General features: G+C 36.7%; 1 protein-coding gene across 1 annotated transcript in view; it reads left to right on the top strand.

Annotated features, from left to right (window-relative positions):
* The first annotated feature begins 2442 nt into the window (after positions 1–2442).
* unc13d (unc-13 homolog D (C. elegans)) overlaps positions 2443–22612 on the top strand; it is a 45615-nt gene continuing 25445 nt past the window's right edge. The window contains exons 1-13 of the mRNA XM_083556455.1: positions 2443–3206; positions 8819–8863; positions 9016–9066; positions 9988–10035; positions 10807–10914; positions 12124–12183; positions 12318–12384; positions 12578–12746; positions 16336–16380; positions 16475–16546; positions 16709–16778; positions 18968–19072; positions 19883–19975. Of these exons, the coding sequence (XP_083412581.1) occupies positions 3150–3206; positions 8819–8863; positions 9016–9066; positions 9988–10035; positions 10807–10914; positions 12124–12183; positions 12318–12384; positions 12578–12746; positions 16336–16380; positions 16475–16546; positions 16709–16778; positions 18968–19072; positions 19883–19975 (990 nt within the window). The 5' untranslated portion in view covers positions 2443–3149. The remainder of the gene's footprint in view (positions 3207–8818; positions 8864–9015; positions 9067–9987; positions 10036–10806; positions 10915–12123; positions 12184–12317; positions 12385–12577; positions 12747–16335; positions 16381–16474; positions 16547–16708; positions 16779–18967; positions 19073–19882; positions 19976–22612) is intronic.

Raw genomic sequence — 22612 nt, 5'->3', positions numbered from 1 at the left:
CAAATGACGCGACACATGATTTGATCACTTTCTTCGCTAAGTATACTATCGTGGTTTTATCTACAGCGAGTTAACCAAATTATTCTAATTATTCTCAAATGTGCTAGTAACTATAGTTTTTTATATATATATATATATATATATATATATATATATATATATATATATATATATATATATATATATATATATAAAAAATTTTAACTACATGCTGCGTCTCCATTTAAAATGAATCATGCAATTCCGTAAGTGGACGCATGATGTCGCTGCAGTTCAACGGCGCCTGAAGAAGCTGTTAAAGCTAAACATAAGAAAAATGTGATACCACTTGTACACAATAAGAGCAAAAAGTATTGGGACACCTGAATTTTCCTCCCATATGTGGCTATAACAGAAATTTGGGTAATAAATGCTAAACAGGATGTTCAAAAAGCAGATATGAATCTTATGCCCAGGTGTCCACAGACGCAGGTTACTCCAACACTTTCTCTTCAAAAATCAAATAACCAAATAACAATGATGATTTACGTAAATTACGACAATCATAGCTGTAAAATTCACAAATACACAACGATTTCAGTATCGAACTAGAAGAGTGGAGGTTATTATATTATTATTATTATATTATATTATATTATATTACGCATATTATAATCGAAAAGCAGATACAAATCTTACCATCAGGTGTCCACAATCTTTTGTCCATACAGTGTATGCTTTTTTTCAATCCTACACTTTCAGGACATTCAGGTTTGTAGGTTTTTTGTGAAAGAGAAAGATAAATTTGAAGAAGAAAAAAAAAATTCTCAAAAGTTAAACCTGACCCCTGTGTAATAGTGTGTAGTGTACAAGGGCAAAACCTGACCCCTGTGTAATAGTGTGTAGTGTACAAAAGTAAAACCTGACCCCTGTGTAATAGTGTGTAGTGTACAAAAGTAAAACCTGACCCCTGTGTAATAGTGTGTAGTGTACAAAAGTAAAACCTGACCCCTGTGTAATAGTGTGTAGTGTACAAAAGTAAAACCTGACCCCTGTGTAATAGTGTGTAGTGTACAAAAGTTAAACCTGACCCCTGTGTAATAGTGTATAGTGAACAAAAGTTAAACCTGACCCCTGTGTAATAGTGTATAGTGTACAAAAGTTAAACCTGACCCCTGTGTAATAGTGTGTAGTGTACAAGGGCAAAACCTGACCCCTGTGTAATAGTGTATAGTGTACAAGGGCAAAACCTGACCCCTGTGTAATAGTGTATAGTGTACAAGGGCAAAACCTGACCCGTGTGTAATAGTGTGTAGTGTACAAAAGTTAAACCTGACCCCTGTGTAATAGTGTATAGTGTACAAGGGCAAAACCTGACCCCTGTGTAATAGTGTGTAGTGTACAAAAGTTAAACCTGACCCCTGTGTAATAGTGTATAGTGTACAAGGGCAAAACCTGACCCCTGTGTAATAGTGTATAGTGTACAAGGGCAAAACCTGACCCGTGTGTAATAGTGTGTAGTGTACAAAAGTTAAACCTGACCCCTGTGTAATAGTGTATAGTGTACAAGGGCAAAACCTGACCCCTGTGTAATAGTGTGTAGTGTACAAAAGTTAAACCTGACCCCTGTGTAATAGTGTATAGTGTACAAGGGCAAAACCTGACCCCTGTGTAATAGTGTGTAGTGTACAAAAGTTAAACCTGACCCCTGTGTAATAGTGTATAGTGTACAAGGGCAAAACCTGACCCGTGTGTAATAGTGTGTAGTGTACAAAAGTTAAACCTGACCCCTGTGTAATAGTGTATAGTGTACAAGGGCAAAACCTGACCCCTTTGTAATAGTGTGTAGTGTACAAAAGTTAAACCTGACCCCTGTGTAATAGTGTATAGTGTACAAGGGCAAAACCTGACCCCTGTGTAATAGTGTGTAGTGTACAAAAGTTAAACCTGACCCCTGTGTAATAGTGTATAGTGTACAAGGGCAAAACCTGACCCGTGTGTAATAGTGTGTAGTGTACAAAAGTAAAACCTGACCCCTGTGTTATAGAGTATAGTGTACAAGGGCAAAACCTGACCCCTGTGTAATAGTGTGTAGTGTACAAAAGTAAAACCTGACCCCTGTGTTATAGAGTGAGGTGTACAAGGTCTGTATTTCACCCCTGTGTAATATTGTGAAGTCTACAATGGCACATCTCCCCCCTTTTGTAATAGTGTGTAGTGTACAAGGGCAAAACATGACCCCTGTATAATAGTGTGTAATGTACAAGGGCAGAATTTCACCCCTGTGAAATACTGTTTAGTGTTAAAGGGCAGAACTTGCCCCGTGTATAATAGTGTGCAGAGTATGACAGATGTATCGTCAAAGGGAAGTACATCTAAAAACTGTCTGGGACAAAAGTCACTTGTCTTAAGCTTTTATTTCTCTGTTCATATAGCTCTACATCAGCAGTGCTTCCTCTTTTTCTCTCTCATTGATCTGTACTTTGATAAAAAAAAAAAAAGTAACACTGTATGTGTTTTTGCATTTACATAGACGTTAATAATAAACGATCTTGTGTTCATGTGCTGTACTTTAACATTATTGCATTGCACAAAGATGCCTTCATGTAAGTGTGTAAAAATCACGATTTATTTGCACATAAAACCTATATGTTGTTTGCTTTTTATTTTTAATTTCTTTTGCAAGGCCATACTGAGAGCTTTGCATATATTAGACGCAGTCTACTCATTTGCAAAATTCTCTTATCTGAAGAGATAATCCAGCTGCGGTGCATAACGCACGGCGTGAGGAACGATTCGTTTCGGTTCAGACGAGCAGAGGCCTGTGTGTGGTGATGAAGGAAGGAAGATGGAGCAAGAGACGTGAGACTGGCAACGCAGAGAGATGATGACAAGCTCATAGAGTCACACGAAGAAAGCGTTCGACCTCGCAGGGCCAGCTTTGAAACAGGAAACGTCGACTTCCGCAAGATTTTCTCACCAAAGATGTATGGCAGCTTGACAGATCTTAAGAATGCTTTGCTGAAACAGGTTCCGTACAAGCCAGTTTTGGATTAAGCTGCGTTGCTGTGTTTGTGCTGTTGGTAAGGTGCTCTGGATGCTCGGCCCGAGGAGGCTTTCAGAAGGATTTAGGGTAATACAGGAAAAACGATTCGAAACACGTTGCCAACATGATTCCAGCTCAGGATGGTTCCACCGCTGACAGGCTGCTTGTTCCAACACAACAGGCAAGTTTTTTCTTTGCATAAGCAATTAAATCAACAATAAACACATTTTCTAAACTGGGATACAAATATGATCAGATTAGTATATATAGACTTATGGTAGATCATACATATACAGCTACTGTATACAGATCATTTTGTTTTTACGTTTTATTATCAGTTTTTGAGCAACAGACTATACGTAAATACCCAAATGGGCATTTGATTTCAATTTATCAATACAGCAATTTGTTTTCTATCAATCTGATGCGTTTTTATACCATTTTATACCATGTCTTACCTCTGAGACCAAGCACAATGAAATCCTAAACATTGTTACCAAGCCTCCTTGTTATAGTGAACAAGGAAGTGCAGACAACCACCACAGCTCTGCTGGTTTATTTGCAGCGTCATTTACATCAAGAAAAACAGATACTAAAAAAAAAAAAAAACAGCAGCCATAACGGTTCTCATAGTGAAGGACATAAGACTCATTTAAAATACAATACACTGATCATAGGTGTTTTATAACTCTCAACATATTTCATGTTTTAAAAGCAGACGAATATGAATTTAAAAACAGAATTTTCCTGGTTACTGTAAATGTTTAGGGTCACTGAAGTGATATTAAATGTCTGAAGTTTGCTTCTTAAGTTTGCCACTAAAGCTCAAAAGCTAATGTCATAACCTAGTTATAGCGTTCTCAGAAAGGCATCGTTGAAGCATAGGCTCATGATGATTTGTATTTAGTTTAAAAGTGAAGTATTTAGTAAAGTATTTAGTTTGGGATATGCCATAAAACTCTGAAAGGAATTTAAATTAAGAAGTAAATAAAAAATAAAGAATAAACAGAGTACACCATTGATAATTAAAATGGTTTATATATATATACAGGGAGCACATGAGAGAGAGAGTAATAGAGATGGACATGCAGTATTTCTTATTGACTGGTCTGTAGTTTTGTCTGCAATTGAATGGGTTGAATATAAAGTAATGTTAGCTGGAATCCAGTGTGTTTTGTGATTGAAAACTGAAGGAATGAAAATCTTAGGGATCTTAGGGATCAAATAAATAGGCCAAATATTTTGTTTACATTTGAATATATCATCCACATGCATCACAAAATTAATATAAGCTTAAATAATGATATATATATATATATATATATATATATATATATATATATATATATATATATATATATATATATATATATATATATATATATAAAGCTCAAATACCACTGACTGACTCACTCACTCATCACGAAATCTCAAAAACCACTGAACGGATTGCAATGAAATTTGGAACATACCTTCCTCTTGGGTCTTAGGTGCTCACTAAGAAAGGGTTTTGAAATATTCGCCCTGGATCGCGGCTAATTTGCGAAAAACTCGATTTCTCACGCATTGTAAACTCTTCGAAATAACAGTACGGATCCTCATTAAACTTACTACATTGTTTCTTATTACATGTTAGATGCACGATAAAAATTATTTTCAAAGTAGTTTGCCCTGTATCGGTACTACAAAGGGGCAGTACGTTATTTGTTGACGTTACGTTCTGATCTCTGATCATCCAGTCCTGCTCAGTGCTTACTGCTTATTGCCATATTGCTTAGCGTTCTGCCTTCCGTAGCGAAGAACGGGTACTTTCAGCTAGTATATATATATATATATATATATATATATATATATATATATATATATATATATATATATATATATAGAGAGAGAGAGAGAGAGAGAGAGAGAGAGAGAGAGAGAGAGAGATCAATGCAGTGCTGAATATTTAAAGCCCTTAGTATTACAATTATTTTGTAAAACATAACCATGCAGTTTTTGACCTTTACTGTTAATGTAGTCTCTCTCTCTGGCGAAATATTTCAGATCTACAAAAATAATAGTTTGGGACAAACCAGTGGACGTTTAATACATTTTTTTATAACCCTAACCCTAGTGTCTTGTCTCTCATTAGAGGCCACTGTTTAGCTGTATTAGGCATTGGACTGTATTATACAATAAATTAGATTGTTTCTCATTGTATTATTCTTCTAAATTTCACTGAACTAGAACTCTAATAATGAGAGAACCCTTATTTCTGTTTATTTATTTATTGAAGAGATTGCACAAGTACACACATCCTTCACTCAGAAAAACAGATACTCGTGTATTAAAAGTTGATGTTCTGACTACACTTTTTCACTCAAGTTAAGGTAAAAAAGTTTGGGCTCCGACTTGGACTTAATTAAAAAGTAGACATTACTACTACCTGTTTTAGTGTCACGCTGGTAACTGGACCTCATGATATTAACATATTACAAAAAAATGCAAAATGTTGTTACCTGATGAATGCATTCAGGCTGAACATCCACCATATAAAACACAAGCAGAGAGAAGATGATGATCAGGTGATCAGGAATGTCTCTGTTCTCAGTCATGTTTACATCACTGACTCCCTCTGTCTCATCCACGTTAACCCCAGATTTCTTGTAGTCAGTGATGGATAGTAACGAAGTAAATGTAATTAGTTACTGTACATTTCAAAGTCAAATATCGTACTTTTTTACTCTACATTCCGCAAAATCAGTCATTATTTATTTATAAGGAGATATAAACTTAACAGGTTAAACACACAATGAGCCACCAATCAGGGTCGAGTGTGAGCTCTGGTTTTGATGGTGGATTTATGGGGACACCCAGGGCACGGTAAAAAAAACACAACACTTATTTGCACAGTCACATCGATTGTTATCTCATGTCACGGTGAATGAATCGGTTCGGGGCTTAGAGCCTGCACCAACCGATGGAGAAGTTCCCTCACTCATAGGGTGATGTCACGTGACGTCAGTAAGGAGAGCTGAATCCAAATTACAATTATGGATGACAGAAAAGATCGAAATCTTTAGGAGCCCGATTCAGAATGCAGCTCTATCACTCATCTCGTTATGATAATAATATACGCTCATTTATTTTAAATTTTTTGTATGGTTAGTTTTAGTGTCTGCAATATTATGTGTATTTTTTAATTCCATCTTTTATGTCAAGCGCTTTGAGAAACTTCTTTTAAAGGCGCTATACAAAATAAAGTTTATTATTATTATTAATGCATTTATTAAGATTGTCTGATAACTGTCTAATCACTTATGCTGTGTTGCCTGATACGCTTTTACGCATAGAGCAACAATATTTTAGCTACATAACATTATAATTTTATAGTAGGTAGTTTACCATAATGTGTGTAGCAACGAAACAATTACAACCAAACTAGTCGATGGATTGTAGTTAAACAAGCACCTATTGATTTGGTTTCTTTTAACTGAGGTGAATGTTAAATGAACAAATGAGGAAGGTTTCCTGTGATTGTACTGAAAATGGAGGAGTTTCTGCATTGCAGCTTAAAAGCTCATTTAAAAGACATTTATGATAAGAATATAGATCTTATGGCTACAATTAACCAAGGAGTTGTTTGGTTGTTGGTTCGGAGAGTTTAATAAATTGTGCACAATGACGTGTATTTAATTGCGCAATAAATGCATTTAGGGTGATATTGCTACAAGAAATGGAGCTCCTAGAAATGTATACAGATTTGTGGACTGCTCTGAGAATATGTTTTACTCATCCAGTGATGCAAGCTGAAGCAAAGAGGAGTTTTTCAAAGCTGAAACTAATTACGGGGACACGTTGGGTCATGGTGTGGTTCACCTCCCAGCGTCATTCAAACTGGAACCACCATTACCGCTTGGTGGTATCTACTTAGCACCGAACATACAGTTTAGCGTCAGTTCAACAGCAAGCAGAACATTTTGAGAGGAATAAAATGATGGAAGAAACTCCAGACTCGAACCTACCACAACACCTGTGGCCTTATTTGCATGATTCTTTTTAAAGTCTTAGAAAAGAAGGTTTCGGGTTCATGATAATTTATAAGATATCAGAGTTTGAATCATCAATATTTTTCTATTAATAAATCAGTGTGCTGAGAGTCACATTAGAGTCTTTTCACATAAACTGAGTTGATTAAGTAAAGAGTCTTGTGAATAAAACTATAATAGAAACATTATAGCCATAATAAATCATAGTACTTGGATACTTAAGTACATTTGAAGGCAAATACTTTTGTACTTTTACTCAAGTGGAATTTTAAACGGAGCAATTTTTTACTTTACTGGAGTCATATTTTACCTACTGTATCTTTACTTTTACTAATGTACATGCTTTATATACTTCATCCACCGCCTTGATCATTGTTCGCTTCGTAATCTAGCCTACGTCTGTGGTGTGTGAGAGCCAGGAAATGATACACCAGTGGTAAGTTTAAAAAGCCACAATGACAATATATAGAATGATGGGTTGAAAACAGAGCGCAGTGAGAAGGGAAAATATTGGTCATGTCACCAAATAAATTAAAACTAAAGTAACGAGTCTGAATGTAGAAAGTTGTTCAAAAAATTAATAGTGAAGTAAAATACTGTTACCAGAAAAATCTACTTAAGTACAGTAACTAAGTATTTGTATTGACTCTTTAATCTGTACTAATGTCAATATCTGTCCTAGACATATCCAACCCTTTCTGTTTAATTTTTATATATATATATATATATATATATATATATATATATATATATATATATATATATATATATATATATTTTCATATTACATTATATTCTTCTTATCCTTTTTTTCTACCGTATAGTTAGACTATCCCTTTAATATACTTTTATACTTATTTAATTTATTTTTATTACTGAATTATTTTTTATTATGTTGTACTTCTAATTTCTAATGTTTCATGTACATGTTGTACTCTGTATGAATGCGTATGTGACAAATAAAAGTATTTTAATTCGAATTAAATATAATATATATATATATATATATATATATATATATATATATATATATATATATATATATATATATATATATATATATATATATATACATTTATTTGTATATAATATAATATAATTATATTATATTATTTTTAATTCGAATTAAAATACTTACACACACATACCGTACTATACATATATATATGTGTGTGTGTGTGTGTGTGTGTGTGTGTGTGTGTGTGTGTGTGTGTGTGTGTGTGTGTGTGTGTGTTTGTTTACAATATGATATTTTGACCAAAATTGCCAATTTTGAATCAGTTGCCAGTTATTTACACTACTACAAAAGCATGATATTGTTAAAGGGACACATCAAAAATATATTATCAGATATTCACAGTCAAATGTATTTCAGTATTACAGGTTCGCATTGACAACACTATTTTGCTGAATTAACAAACAAAACAAAAAACACAAATGGCACATGATAGCATTCCATGAACCATGTGGATAAGATTTAAACCTCCTGAAAAACAAATCTTTAGTTTGTTTCCAAATGTCCCTATGTTCTTATAATTACATTTTCCAGCCTAATTCATGCTGTAGTAAGGCATCTAAAGCAAGAGGAACCTTGAGAGAACCAAAGCTTACTGTTAGTCATACAAACACTTTCTTTAAAAGCACTTTTTTGTAATGAATGGTTTTGGTAATAAACTGTAATCCTACAATTACAGAAAAACGAGATAATATATTCCACTTTCTTTTTTTATATTTTTATAATTTTGTTCTCCTCACTGCACAGGGTCACTCGTCTGGTTCAGGATCAACCAGAAGCAGACAGAGACAGGTACACATGCATTATCCTAGAGATATTCCTTTATATCTGGTTAGTTTAAAAAGACTATCATTTCTAGCATATGGCACAGAGGGTAACTGATTGAAACAGAGTTTATACAAAGAGTTTCTGTCTCATGTACACTGAATCACATTTTTCTTCAGGGATCTCCTGCACGAAAACTGGGCACGACCAGGAAACTACGGGACAGAAAGGTAAACACAAATACTCAAGCTTTTTTAAGCAAATCTATAGCTACAGTAAGATAACAAGCGCAAGGGTTAAGCAACAAATCTAATGATATATTACACAAAAGCCTCATTTTAAAACTTTTATCAGTTAATTTTAATACAAATAAATGTCAACTAACACAAACACAATCAGCTCTAAAAAAAAAAAAAAAATCAACTCATGATAAATACTTTAAATGTTATAAAGCATAATGTATAATATTAAAATATATAACAATTGCTAGAGAAGTGATAACTTAGTGGGTATAGTCTGGGAACTGGGAAGTCTATAGTCTGACTGGGAAGCTATAAATTCAAATCCCAGCACTACTATGCTGCCTTCTGGGCCCCTGAGCAAGGCCCTCAACTGCTCAGCTGTAGAAATGAGAAAATTCTATCTCCCTCTGGATAAGAACCTCTGCCATAAATGCAAATCCTTTTCAAAAAATACAATTATATATTTATTTATGTAGTCATTTCCAGTATTTTCCTAAACAAACTAATTATTTTTTCCTAATAGTCAATATTCCACATTTTCAGTTTATTTCAGGAGTAAATTAGTCATTCTTACTTCTTTCTCCTTCATATAAACTGAAAATATAAAAAAAAAATCATAAGGTCTCATGAAGCAAAATATGTAAATTAAAATATTTATTTAAAATTTTATTAATTTTAATGTAAATGTGTAAAAAATAAATAAGATTTACTGTCAGCTTTATATGCGTAATATACTTCAACATCAGAACATTTCTGTAACAATGTACAGTTCTGGTGGGGGAGGGCGTTAAAAAAAGAGGAAACAAGTCACAACTAATACAGAATATGCGCAGTTAACAAATTCTGGACAATTTTTAACAAGTTCTTTATGTAGCTGTTTTGTGAAAGTATCTGATCATGACTTTTCAGGATCCTGAAGATCCAGAGGAAAGATCGAAAAGGCAAAAAGAGTTCGAGGTGAGCGATTATACACTCGCTTGTGATTATATAGACAGTTATAGTGCACTTTGTTTTATTTTGTGTGTTCACTAAAATCTAGACACTATATGGTCAAAAGTATTGGTACACCTGACTATTCCAGCAATAAGTAGTTTTTTCCCAAACTGCTACCACAAAGTTGGAGGCACACAGATCTATAGGATGTCTCTGGATGCTTATAGTTCACTTTAACTAGGAGACCCACATTTGTCCAGCGTTCAAATTCCCTCCTGTGCACAAAACCAGCTCCATGAAGATATGGTTTATATGGGTTGGAGTGAAAGATCTTGAGTGGTCTGCTTTAAAGCTCTGACCTCAACCCTATTGGGGTAAATAAAACTCACCTACATTAATACCTGACTTTACTAACACCCTATCACTGGAGGAGCACAAATCTCTACAAGGAAATTCCAAAATTTAGTGGAACATCTTCCCAAAAGAATGGAGGACAATATAACAATAAATCGGGTCTAAATGTGGACTAGAATTCCAAAAGGCACATACCAACTTATCCATATAATGTATGTATCAAAGTCATTAAGAATGACAGGTTTGATATGTCCGAGTTGTCATAACTTGATATTAATACAAAAATACAGTGTATATACTTTATATTTACATAAATGTGTCACATGTCTTGTAAGAAATGTATTGTATGAATGTAAAAAAAAGATTAATTGTTCAGGTGACACTCTTTGCAACATAATTGGCTAAAGATTAATAACATATTATTAAACATGAATGCTGCAGCTGAAACCACTGTACAAGGAGTTGCTGTACACCATTAAACACAGACTGGGCAAACCAACCACCAACACAGAGTACAGCACTATTCAGTTACAGGACTATATTAAAGAGGTGAGTTTATAGTGACACACAAACACACAAGACCAGAGTATTGAAATATTGATATTCACCACAGAACTCTCCTCTGGTTTATTCTATATTGGTGTTTAATTTTTTTATTATTTTAGCAAGTTAAAGAGAGATATTTTGCACAAATCTTATTGGGTACACTTATAAAAAAAAAAATATATATATATATATATATATATATATATATATATATATATATATATATATATATATATATATATTTATTTATTTATTTAAAATTGGTTGCCTCTATGTTATATTTCTATCTCTCGGTTTTTTCCCTGTTATAACGGTTATAATTATTATTATTAGTATTAGTAGTGGAAGAGTATCTGCAAGAATAAAAGAGAAAGTTTATAGGACTGTGGTGAGACCTGAGATGTTGTATGGTTTAGAGACAGTGGCATTGAGTAAAAGACAGGAGGTGGAGCTGGAGGTAGCAGCGCTGAAGATGTTGAGGTTTTTGTTGGGAGTGACGAGGATGGACAAGATTAGAAATGAGTTTATTAGAGGGACAGCGCATGTAGGACGTTTTGGAGACAAGGTGAGGGAGGTGAGATTGAGATGGTTTGGACATGTGCAGAGGAGGGACATGGGGTATATTGGTAGAAGAATGCTGAGGATGGAGCCACCAGGAAGGAGGAAAAGAGGAAGGCCAAGGAGGAGGTTTATGGCTGTGGTGAGGGAAGACATGCAGGTAGTTGGTGTGAAAGAGGCAGATGTAGAGGACAGAGGGGAATGAAGACGGATGACTGTGTCAACTACTAATGGGAGAAGCCGAAAGAAGATTAGTAGTAGTAGTATTTTAAATATATTACTATTATTAAATTTTTTATTGTTGTTTTACATTTGAATTCTCAATAATATTATGTTATGTAAAATTTCAATTGCTTAAACTATTCTTGAACCTACTGAATCTTTAAATCTCTATTGAATAATTATTATTATTTTTTTTCTATTTTATGTCACTGGCTGACATTAAAAGCAGTTCACTGCTTCTTGCACTGTGCAAATAACATTATTATTATTATTGTTATTATTATTATTATTATTATTATTATTATTATTATTATTATTATTATTGTTATTATTATTGTTATTATTAAGGTTTTGATGTTAAGATTGTTATATATTATTTCTGATGGTAAAACATTCAGCAGTATACATTATGTACACTTGATTTTCTTCCAGGCATTTGGCATGACAGACGATGAACATGAAAGTTTGTCAGAAAAAGTGGACAATGCAATGGTGATGATTTAATTCAGTAATTCAGATCATTTAGCTTAAAGTATTGTGAACCAATGTTTTGTGTGATTTAAATACTGTATGGTGTTTGTTTGTTTTTTTACCTTCACTGTACACCCGCTGATTGATTTGTACAGAAACCGGTTTACTGCCTGAAGATCACCGTCAAGGAGGCCAAAGGGATTCTGGGAAAGGACATCAGTGGTATGAGCTTATTTCCTCTCTGAGTAATAACATGTTCAAGATCATGTGAGCTCACTTGTGATATGTTGTGCTGTAGCTAAATATTTCCCTCTACGAAGAACTTCCTGAGGAAAAACACTTTAGAATTATTGCACTGAAAATACTTCCTCATTGAGTCCATTTGATATTTTTTCTCTATTTCCATGTGTGTAAGGATTTAGTGATCCATACTGCCTGCTGAGCATCTTACAGAAAAATGCAGAGGCTCAGAGCAGCAAACCACAGAAGGCTGTAGTGAAGGATTCGGCACAGCAAGGGGAAATCTTCCAAACAGATGTAAAGAAACAGACCCTCAACCCAGTGTGGGATGAAACCTTTAAACTGTAAGTGTAAAAAGAAAAGAAAGAAAATCAACGCTTTCCTGTACACATTGTTTAATTAATATATTTGATCCCTTTAAGGTTTAAGGCATTTAGAAAAAAACAATATTACACATTATTACCCTTTCAGGATCAGAATGTAATCTGTTTCTGCATTGATGGGTGAGAAGCAGTGGATGAGTCTCATTCACAAGCTCAATGGCTTATGAGTAAGAGTTTTCCAGCCTTGTAGTTCCGGTTTTCACGCTCCTGTAATGTCTACCCAATGGTAGGAGTGTAAAAAAAGCCAGTTCTAGTGGTGACTGTTGTCCTTGATGATCTCGGTGGAGGTCTGCATCCTGGTGCATCACTCTACCAACCCGAATAGTGCGTGTTCTATTTAAAACCACCTAAATAAGACCTTAGTATCACACTCATAAGTATTAATTATTAATAAAGCATTGATAAAAATTGATGCAATGATTAGAGGATATAAGAAAATAGTCATTTTAAATCATTTACATTTATGGCAATTGGCAGAAGTGAGTACACCCCTCACCATTTTAGGTTTTCTAAAGGGACAATACTATAGAATTGAAACTTGGATATATTTTAGAGCAGTCAGTGTGCAGCGTGTGTAGCAGCACAAATTTACTGTCCTCTAAAAATAACTAAACATACAGCTATTATTGTCTATATAACTGGCAGCAGAAGTGACTCCACCCTAAGTTATAACAGCTGTTTGTCGCTTAACCATGCAAAGACACATGTCCTATTCATCATTTTCATGTTTTTTGTCTGCTTGACACGACCATACAAATTTGTGTATCTTGTATCAGAGCAGTTAATATTTGGTGCAATTTTAGTCCAATTCTCATACTGACCACTGGATGTTCAACATGGTACCTCATGGTAAAGAGTCTCTGAGGATTTGAGAATTATAATTGTTGCTCCCCACAAAGGTGGCAAAGCGATAACAAGATCAGTATCACCCTGAAACTGAGTTACAGTACAGTGGACAGGGTCATACAAAGGTTTTCCAAGACAGGTTCCACTCAGAATAGACTTTACAAGGGTCCATTAAAGAAGTCAAGTCCTTGTGCTGTGCGGCAGGTGTAGAAGCTGCTGCAAAAAACAGAGGCATGAGTGCTGCAGCATTGCTTTAGAGGTAACAGAAGGGGAAGGTCCCCTTGTCAGTGCTCAGACTGTACGCCGCACACTGCAACAGGTCGGTTTGCAGACCGTCGTACCAGAAGCCTCTTTTGAAGCTGTGCAAAAATGAAAGTCCACAATTTGCTGAAGACAACCTGTCCAAGTGCATGACACTGGAACCATGTCCTGTGGTCTGATAAAAATAAGATAAACTTGTTTTGCTCAGATGGTGTCCAGCATGTGTGGTGATACCCTGGTGAAAAGTACCAAGAAAATGGTGTCTTGTCTACAGTCCAACATAATGATGGTAGCATCATGGTCTGGGGCTGCATGAGTGCTGCTGATACTGGGGTGCTGCGGTTCATTGAGGGAAACATAAATTCCAATGTACTGTAACATTCTGAAGCAAAACATTATGCCCTTGCTTCTAAAACTGGACTGAACCACAGTTTTCCATCATGATAACAACCCCAAACACACCATCACTATGACTTGCTTGTTGAGTAAGCTGAAGCTGAAGGTGATGGTGTGGCCAAGTATGTCTTCAGACCGGAACCCTAATGAGCACCTGTGGGGCATCATCAAGGGGAAGGTGGAGAAGCATCATGTGTCTAACATCCAGCAGCTCTGTAATGTCATTATGGAGAAGTAGAAGAGGATCCCAGCAACAACCTGTGCAGCTCTGGTGTATTCCATGCCCAAGAGGATTAAGGCAGTGACAGACATGTTAAGTTAGGATGCACTCACATTTGTTGCCAGCTACTTTGAAGGTAATGGCTGTATGTGGATTTGTATGAAGGACAGTAAATCTGTACTACTATACAAGTTGCACATTGACTACTCTAAAGTACGTATATCCTAGTTTTATTTCTATAGTATTGTCCCTTAACAAGATCGACTAAAATGGTTGCTGAAATGTGAGGGGTGTACTCACTTTTGTGAGATACTTTATATTATTAAAAAAATAATTTAGAAGAAACAATCATTTGTTTCTAAACTGCTAAAAGACTCCTGGAGTCTCAATCTGTGAAGGTTCAGTAGAGGATCATTAGAGAAATGATCAAAGTTGGAGGTATCAGTGGAGCGGTGGTAGAGGATGGAGGGATCAATGAAGAAGTGGTAGAGGATTGAGGGATCAGTGGAGCAGTGGTAGGGGATGGAGGGATCAGTGAAGCAGTGGTAGAGGATGGAGGGATTAGTGAAGCAGTGGTAGAGAATAAAGGGGTCGGTGGAGTGGTGATAGAGGACAGACGGATCAGTGGAGAAGTGGTAGAGGATGGAGGGATCAGTAGAGAAGTGGTAGGGTATAGAAGGATCAGTGGAGCAGTGGTAGGGGATGGAGGGGTCAGTGGAGCGGTGGTAGAGGATAGAGGGATCAGTGGAGCAGTGGTAGAGGATGGAGGGATCAGTGGAGCATTGGTAGAGGATAGAAGGATCAGTGGATTGGTAGAGGATAGAAGGATCAGTGGATCCGTGGTGGTAGATGAAGGAGTCAGTGGAGCAGTGGTAGGGGATGGAGGGATCAGTGGAGCCGTGGTAGAGGATGGAGGAATTAGTGGAGCAGTGGTAGAAAATAAAGGGGTTTTTAGAAAATTGGTAGAGGATAGACGGATCAGTGGAGGAGTGGTAGCGGATGGAGGGATCAGTAGAGAAGTGGTAGGGTATAGAAGGATCAGTGAAGCAGTGGTATTGGATGGAGGGGTCCGTGGAGCAGTGGTAGAGGATGGAGGGATCAGTGGTTGATTAAGGAGCAATCATTGGAGGAGTGGTGAATGATGGAGAGATTATTTTAATAGTGGTAGAGGTAGGAGGGGTCAGTGGAGCGGTGGTAGAGGATGGAGGGATCAGTGGTTGATTAAGGAGCAATCATTGGAGGAGTGGTGAATGATGTAGAGATTATTTTAATAATGGTAGAGGTAGGAGGGGTCAGTGGAGCGGTGGTAGAGGATGGAGGGATCAGTGGTTTATTAAGGAGCAATCATTGGAGGAGTGGTGAATGATGGAGAGATTATTTTAATAGTGGTAGAGGTAGGAGGGGTCAGTGGAGCGGTGGTAGAGGAAGCAAAGTGCGTGGTGCAGTTTGGGGTGAGATAAATGCTCTAAGATAAAGAGAGGTGTTGGTCTGTTTTTAGCTTTGTAGACCAGCATCAATGTTTTTAATCTAATGGCGGCAGTTACAGGAAACCAGTGAAGGAAGTCATTAAGCCAAAAATGTGTAGAGCATGGTTTTCTAAAAGCATCGCAACACCGAGATCGTCATCAGATAATAGAGTAACTATTCACACTCAACACTTTTTTTCCAGTTAGGACGACTTTAACCTAGCGATTGTCAGTACAGACTTTTACTGTCTTCAACAAGACTGAACAAGTTTATCATCTTTGTTTTTCAAGCACTGTATAACTGATTTATAGTATGAATCATGATCATCACAGCTTTTCGTTCTCCATTTCTTCCCTTCAGGGTGTTTGACGACATCAAGTCGGCCAATTTTCATCTGGAAATGTGGTGAGTAAAAAAATGCAAAGTGGGCCAGTTTTGTCACTGTGCTCAAATAAGGTGAAATGCATTAGTGTTGACTCACACTCCGCCCTCTTCACAGGGATAAAGATGAGGAGGTGTCGCTTGCTCAGAAACTCGACGAGTTCCGGACAAACTTTCACGGGCTGAAAAGGTCACGCCGTCACCCACATGCCTTTCACAAATACGCTCGAACACACACACACACACACACACACACACACACACACACTCAGTTAGAACGGCAAAACTGATTTACATGCTTGGCAGAAACATGTTTTGATGTGATTTGCTTTCTGATCTGATTTTATTACAGAATGTTAAAGGATGCCAAGAAGGAGAAAGGGCAGGATGACTTCCTGGGAAATATTGTCCTCAAACTGCAGGTAGATGCCCACTGATATGAAAAATTTGCATTTACACTATTTGGCAGACGCTCTTATCTAGAGTGACTTACAGTTATCTCAGTTATACAGCTGAGCAATTGACATTTACATGCCTTGCTCAATGACCCAGCCTGGTGATGCTGGTATTTAAACCCATATCCTTCCGATCAGAAGTCCAACATCTTATCCACTGAGCTACCACTTCCAAATAGCATGCATGGCGCTAAGTGTATTATAGAGCAGTAGTTAAAATGTTGGACTTCTGATCAGAAGGTTGTGAGTTCAAATCCCAGCACCACCTAACTACAACTGCTAAAGTTGTATAAATAAGAAAATTGTAACATGGGGAAAATACATTACAGTGGAAACAGTATACAGATAAGGGTTTAGTCTGTTCTGACTTCTGCATAGAAAATCAGTGTCATGCATAAAAATGGAAATAAATAGTTTAAACAATTACGGTAGGACATAATAAAAAAGTATAAATTAATAAAAGTTTGATTTTGGGTTGAAAGGTCATAAATTCAAATCCAAGCACCACCAAGCTGCCACTTGTGAGGGCCCTTGGCAAGGTCCCTAACTCTTAACTCCTCAGTGTATAAAATAAAAAATTATTGTAATTCACTGGTTACAAACATCTGCCAAATGCCATTGTTGTTAATTAAAATAAGGAATAAAACATAATGGGGGTGTGCACTTGTAGTTAAATCAGTGACGTGAAACATTACTGTACCACCCTGAAGCTTCCTAAATTATATCTTATACCCGCAACATGTCTTAGAATTATTTGTTTAGCAATTTATTATTTATTAAAAAATAAGCTAATTTTTTAAAGTCTGCAAAACAAGTTAGTTCCTGTGATAATTTGCTATAAACCATATTTTTTGACCATTTGGAATACAAAGTTTGAGAACGATGCTGTAGTATAATAAAATAGTGTATATAATGAAAGATAAAATAGAAGCACTGCACTAATGAGCATGAAGAATTTACTCCTTGGTAATCCTAGCTGAGTGCTTCGGGTCATTGTCATGTTGGAAGACCCAGCCTCGACCCATCTTCAATGCTCTAACTGAGGGAAGGAGGTTGTTCCCCAAAATCTCGCAATACATGGCCCGGTCATCTTCTCTCTTTAATACAGTGCAGTCGCCCTGTCCCATGTGCAGAACAACACTCCCAAAGCATGATGCTACCACCCCCATGCTTCACAGCAGGGATGGTGTTCTTGGAATGGTACTCACAATTTTTCTTCCTCCAAACACGTTTAGTGGAACTATGACCCAAAAGTTCTATTTTGGTCTTATCTGACCACATGACTTTCTCCCATGACTCCTCTGGATCATCCAAATGGTTATTGGCAAACTTAAGACGTGCCTGGACATGTGCTGGTTTAAGCAGGGGAACCTTCCGTGCCATGCATGATTTTAAACCATGACGTCTTAGTGTATTACCAACAGTAACCTTGGAAATGGTGGTCCCAGCTCTTTTGAGGTCATTGACCAGCTCCTCCCGTGTAGTTCTGGGCTGATTTCTCACCTTCCTTAGGATCATTGAGACCCCACGAGGTGCGATCTTGCAGTCCGAGGAAGATTGACAGTCATGTTTAGCTTCTTCCATTTTCTAATGATTGCTTCAACAGTGGACCTTTTTTCACCAAGCTGCTTGGCAATTTCCCCGTAGCCCTTTCCAGCCTTGTGGAGGTGTACAATTTTGTCTCTAGTGTCTTTGGACAGCTCTTTGGTCTTGGTCATGTTAGTAGTTGGATTCTTACTGATTGTATGGGGTGGACAGGTGCCTTATGCAGCTAACGACCTCAAACAGGTGCATCTAATTTAGGATAATAAATGTAGTGGAGGTGGACATTTTAAAGGCAGACTAACAGGTCTTTGAGGGTCAGAATTCTAGCTGATAGACAGGTGTTCAAATGCTTATTTGCAGCTGTATCATACAAAGAAATAGTTAAAAAATTATATATTGTAATTTCTGGATTTTTTTTAGATTATGTCTCTCACAGTGGACATGCACCTACGATGAATTTCAGACCCCTCCATGATTTCTAAGTGGGAGAACTTGCAAAATAGCAGGGTGTTCAAATACTTATTTTCCTCACTGTATATTTAATTGTACCAGATGATATGTATATTACTATATAAATATAACAGTATCGTCCTGGTCAATATGCATTACAGGACCTGCACTGTATAGAGGATAAGTGGTACATAATCCAGCCCCGGACAGAGACGTACCCAGACCGAGGGCAGTGCCACCTGCAGGTCAAATTAATCCACAAGCAGGTGAGTGCCAGTACTTTTCTATACTGGGAAGTTTGTATAGCGCTTTTAACAATAGACATTGACCCAAAGCAGTTTTGTTGGCGAAGAAACTCACACCAATACAACCCAACTACCTGAATGTCTTCCCTCACCACATCCATAAACCTGGCGGCTTCATTAATAGCGTTCTTGTACCGATATACCTCACGTCTCCCCTATGCACATGACCAAACCATCTCAATCCGCTCTTCTCTAACCTTGTCTCCAAAACATCTTACATGCACAGTCCTTCTAATAAACTCGTTTCTAATCCTGTCCATCTGTCCATATTTAAATCAAACTAAATCTTTTCATTAGGTTTTATGAGTACTGCTCTAACTACTACTTTTTACCCCTAATGGTCTAAAATGTAAAAATACAAGCAGGACTAATGTTCCATAAATGCAGCTCTTCCTGTATTTTTTTTTAGCTTGAGCTACATATGGTTTGTTCAGTAACATCATATCTGTTCAGTTACAAGATGCTGAACAGATATGATGAATATTTATTCCGATATTCAGTCAGAATTAAATCTATAAACGTGATTTTCTCTTTTCAGACTTTTAATCTGCTATATGCAAAATATACTCATATGAAGTCTTATCCATCTGTAGTTTCAGAACTATATATGCTATAAACTATAAAATGCAGTCATTTCACCATGTAAAGGGATTTCCGAGGTTACCACACACATCATGTTTTTATGTCTGAACCAATACATTAAACACCATGACTATGATTTTATCTCTATTAAAAGGGAATGTTAACCAGTACAGTGTTTGTTATCGACAGAGAGACGATACTCTGAGTGCCGGACGAAGCCTGTATGTGAATTATAGTGGCATCTTACAGCAGTTTGTGCAGGCGTACATCTCCAAGCAACAGGTAAAACCCAGACTAACACTGTATCGCCGTAACCACATATTCAACACGAATCAGCAAACTAAAGGATTAACGCCATGACCATTATGTTACAGTTAATAGTTAATAGGTTTACACACACACAAAAAAAGTGTAAGACAAAGATATATTTCTGTGTGTAGAAACGTTTAGTGTTTCACAGACATTTTTATTGAAGTAACACACTATTAAATTTAGTCATCTCATTTAGGGTCAGGTGACTTTCTTTCAAATTCTTTTCTGTTTTTATCTTTTTTTTTGTCTTCATTGCCTTTTTAATGTATTTATTTATTTACTCTGAAAACAGTCTTTTTTTTTTAATAAGAAACTATGGAGAAATAAATTGTCTGTACTTATATGTGCTTACTGTATATGTGAAACAAGCACTAGGTCGAGAACCTGTGGAGGAAATCCTGCAGATATTTCCTCAATACTAACTAACATAAACAGTTCAATAATGCATGTTAAGATATTATTAATTAAAATTAAAAGGTTGATTGAAAAGCTCTGTAAATTCTTTAAGACTATTATAGAATATATATATATTTTGAATGTCTATTTTGAACATTCCATTCGGAATTTTGTCTCCATTTTGCCCTTATACTAATCTCCACTCTTCTGGAAAGATGTTCCACAAACTTGCATTTTAGAGTGTGCTCAGCGAGGTTTGCGCTCGTTCAGCCAAAAGGGCATAAAATCAGTTAAGGTGAGGAGACCTGGGTGCAGTCAGCGTTCCAATTCATCCCAGTAGGGTTGAGGTCAGAACTCTATAGCAGCAAAAACCATGTAAAGCATATCTTCACGGAGCTGGCTTTGTGCACAGGAGCATTGTCATGCTAGAACAGGTTTAAGTGAAAAAAAATTGTTATACTGAAGTCATCCTTTAGAATTGTGTCTCTCCAACTTTGTGGCAAAGGTTTGCAGAAGAACCACAAATGACTGGAAAGGTCAATAAATGTTTCTTTATTGACTGCATGTCTAAAATTCTGCCCTCTGGAAAATGCAATTGCACAGTAGTATGTGGTGCAAAACTACCAGACTCTGCAAGAGCTTTTCCACACATGCCATCAACTCATACAACTCTGACAATAGAGAAAAACCTACTTACCTGTTATGACTGTAACGGCTGAACCGCACACTTTTTCAGTCTTGTCTTCGGGGTGGTAGCTTAGTGGTTAAGCCATTTTACTTTGGCTCAAAAGGTCATGAGTTTAAATCCCAGCAAAACCAAGTTGCCACTTCTGGGCCCCTGAGCAAGGCATATATGCTCAGTTGTATGAATGTGATAATTGTAAGTCGCTCCTGATAAGAGTGTCTGCCAAAAAAAATGCCATAAATGAACATTGTCTATGCATTAACCAGACAAGTTATGTTATTGTGAGCATTATTTTATGAGTTGCTCAGTAGCTCCTAGTTTTATAATCACAATGACTGTAAAAGACTGTAGAAAGATCATTACTCATAATCTTACACTCCAGTGCTCATGTTAGTTCTCAATCTACAGTGCTCTGTATTGTTTAAAGATTATAATCACAGTCTAGATGTCACCCAAATGAGGATGTGTTCCCCTTTTGAGTCTGGTTCCTCTCAAGATTTCTTCATCAGGGATAAATACACATCGTTCACCTTAACTTTTAACTCTCAAATTCTGTAAAGCTGCTTTGAGACAATGTCTGTTGTGAAAAGCGCTATAGAAATAAACTTGATTTATTGTGCAATAAGCTTTTGGTACGGACGTGCAATATTTAGCCTTTTTTTGTTCTGTCTGTGTGTCTATTGTGTTATCTATGCGTATTGTTTTTCAGTACTCTCTGGTCTATTGTCTAATGTGCTGTCTATTTGTTATCTGTCTTGGCTGCTGACTGTTATATGTTACATCTGCACATCAGAGCCTCTGAAGAAATGCAATTTCATTCTGCTTGTTCATGTTGCTGCCTGGCTGAATGACAATAAAGTTCACATTTACTTTAACTTTGACTTTAACTATCTCTAAATATGCATAAAATTATACGTTCTTTTCAGTTAACACTGGGTCATTAAACCTTTTGCATTTTAAATGTCCTTCTATGTAGGCCAAATATTGAATGGATGGATGGATGGATGGATGGATGGATGGATGGATGGATGGATGGATGGATGGATGGATCAATGGATGGATGGATGGATGGATGGATGGATGGATGGATGGATGGTTGGATGGATGGATTGATGGATGGATGGATGAATGGAGGCATGGATGGATGGATGAATGGATGGATGGATGGAGTCATGGATGAATGGATGGATGGATGGATGGATGGATGGATGTATGGATGGATGGATGGATGGAGTCATGGATGGATGGATGGATGGAGTCATGGATGAATGGATGGATGGATGGATGGATGGATGGATGGATGGATGGATGGATGGATGGAAGGATGGATGGATGGATGGATGGATGGATGGATGGAAGGATGGATGGATGGAAGGATGGAAGTGTGCATGGATGGATGGATGGATGGATGGATGGATGGAGTCATGGATGGATGGAAGGATGGATGAATGGATGGATGGAAGGAAGGATGGATGGATGGAAGGATGGATGGATGGAGTCATGGATGGATGGAAGGATGGATGGAT

The sequence above is a fragment of the Silurus aristotelis genome (assembly GCF_946808225.1).
Source record: "Silurus aristotelis genome assembly, chromosome: 12".
Classification (NCBI taxonomy): domain Eukaryota; kingdom Metazoa; phylum Chordata; class Actinopteri; order Siluriformes; family Siluridae; genus Silurus; species Silurus aristotelis.
This window is presented reverse-complemented; position numbering and strand designations above follow the sequence as displayed.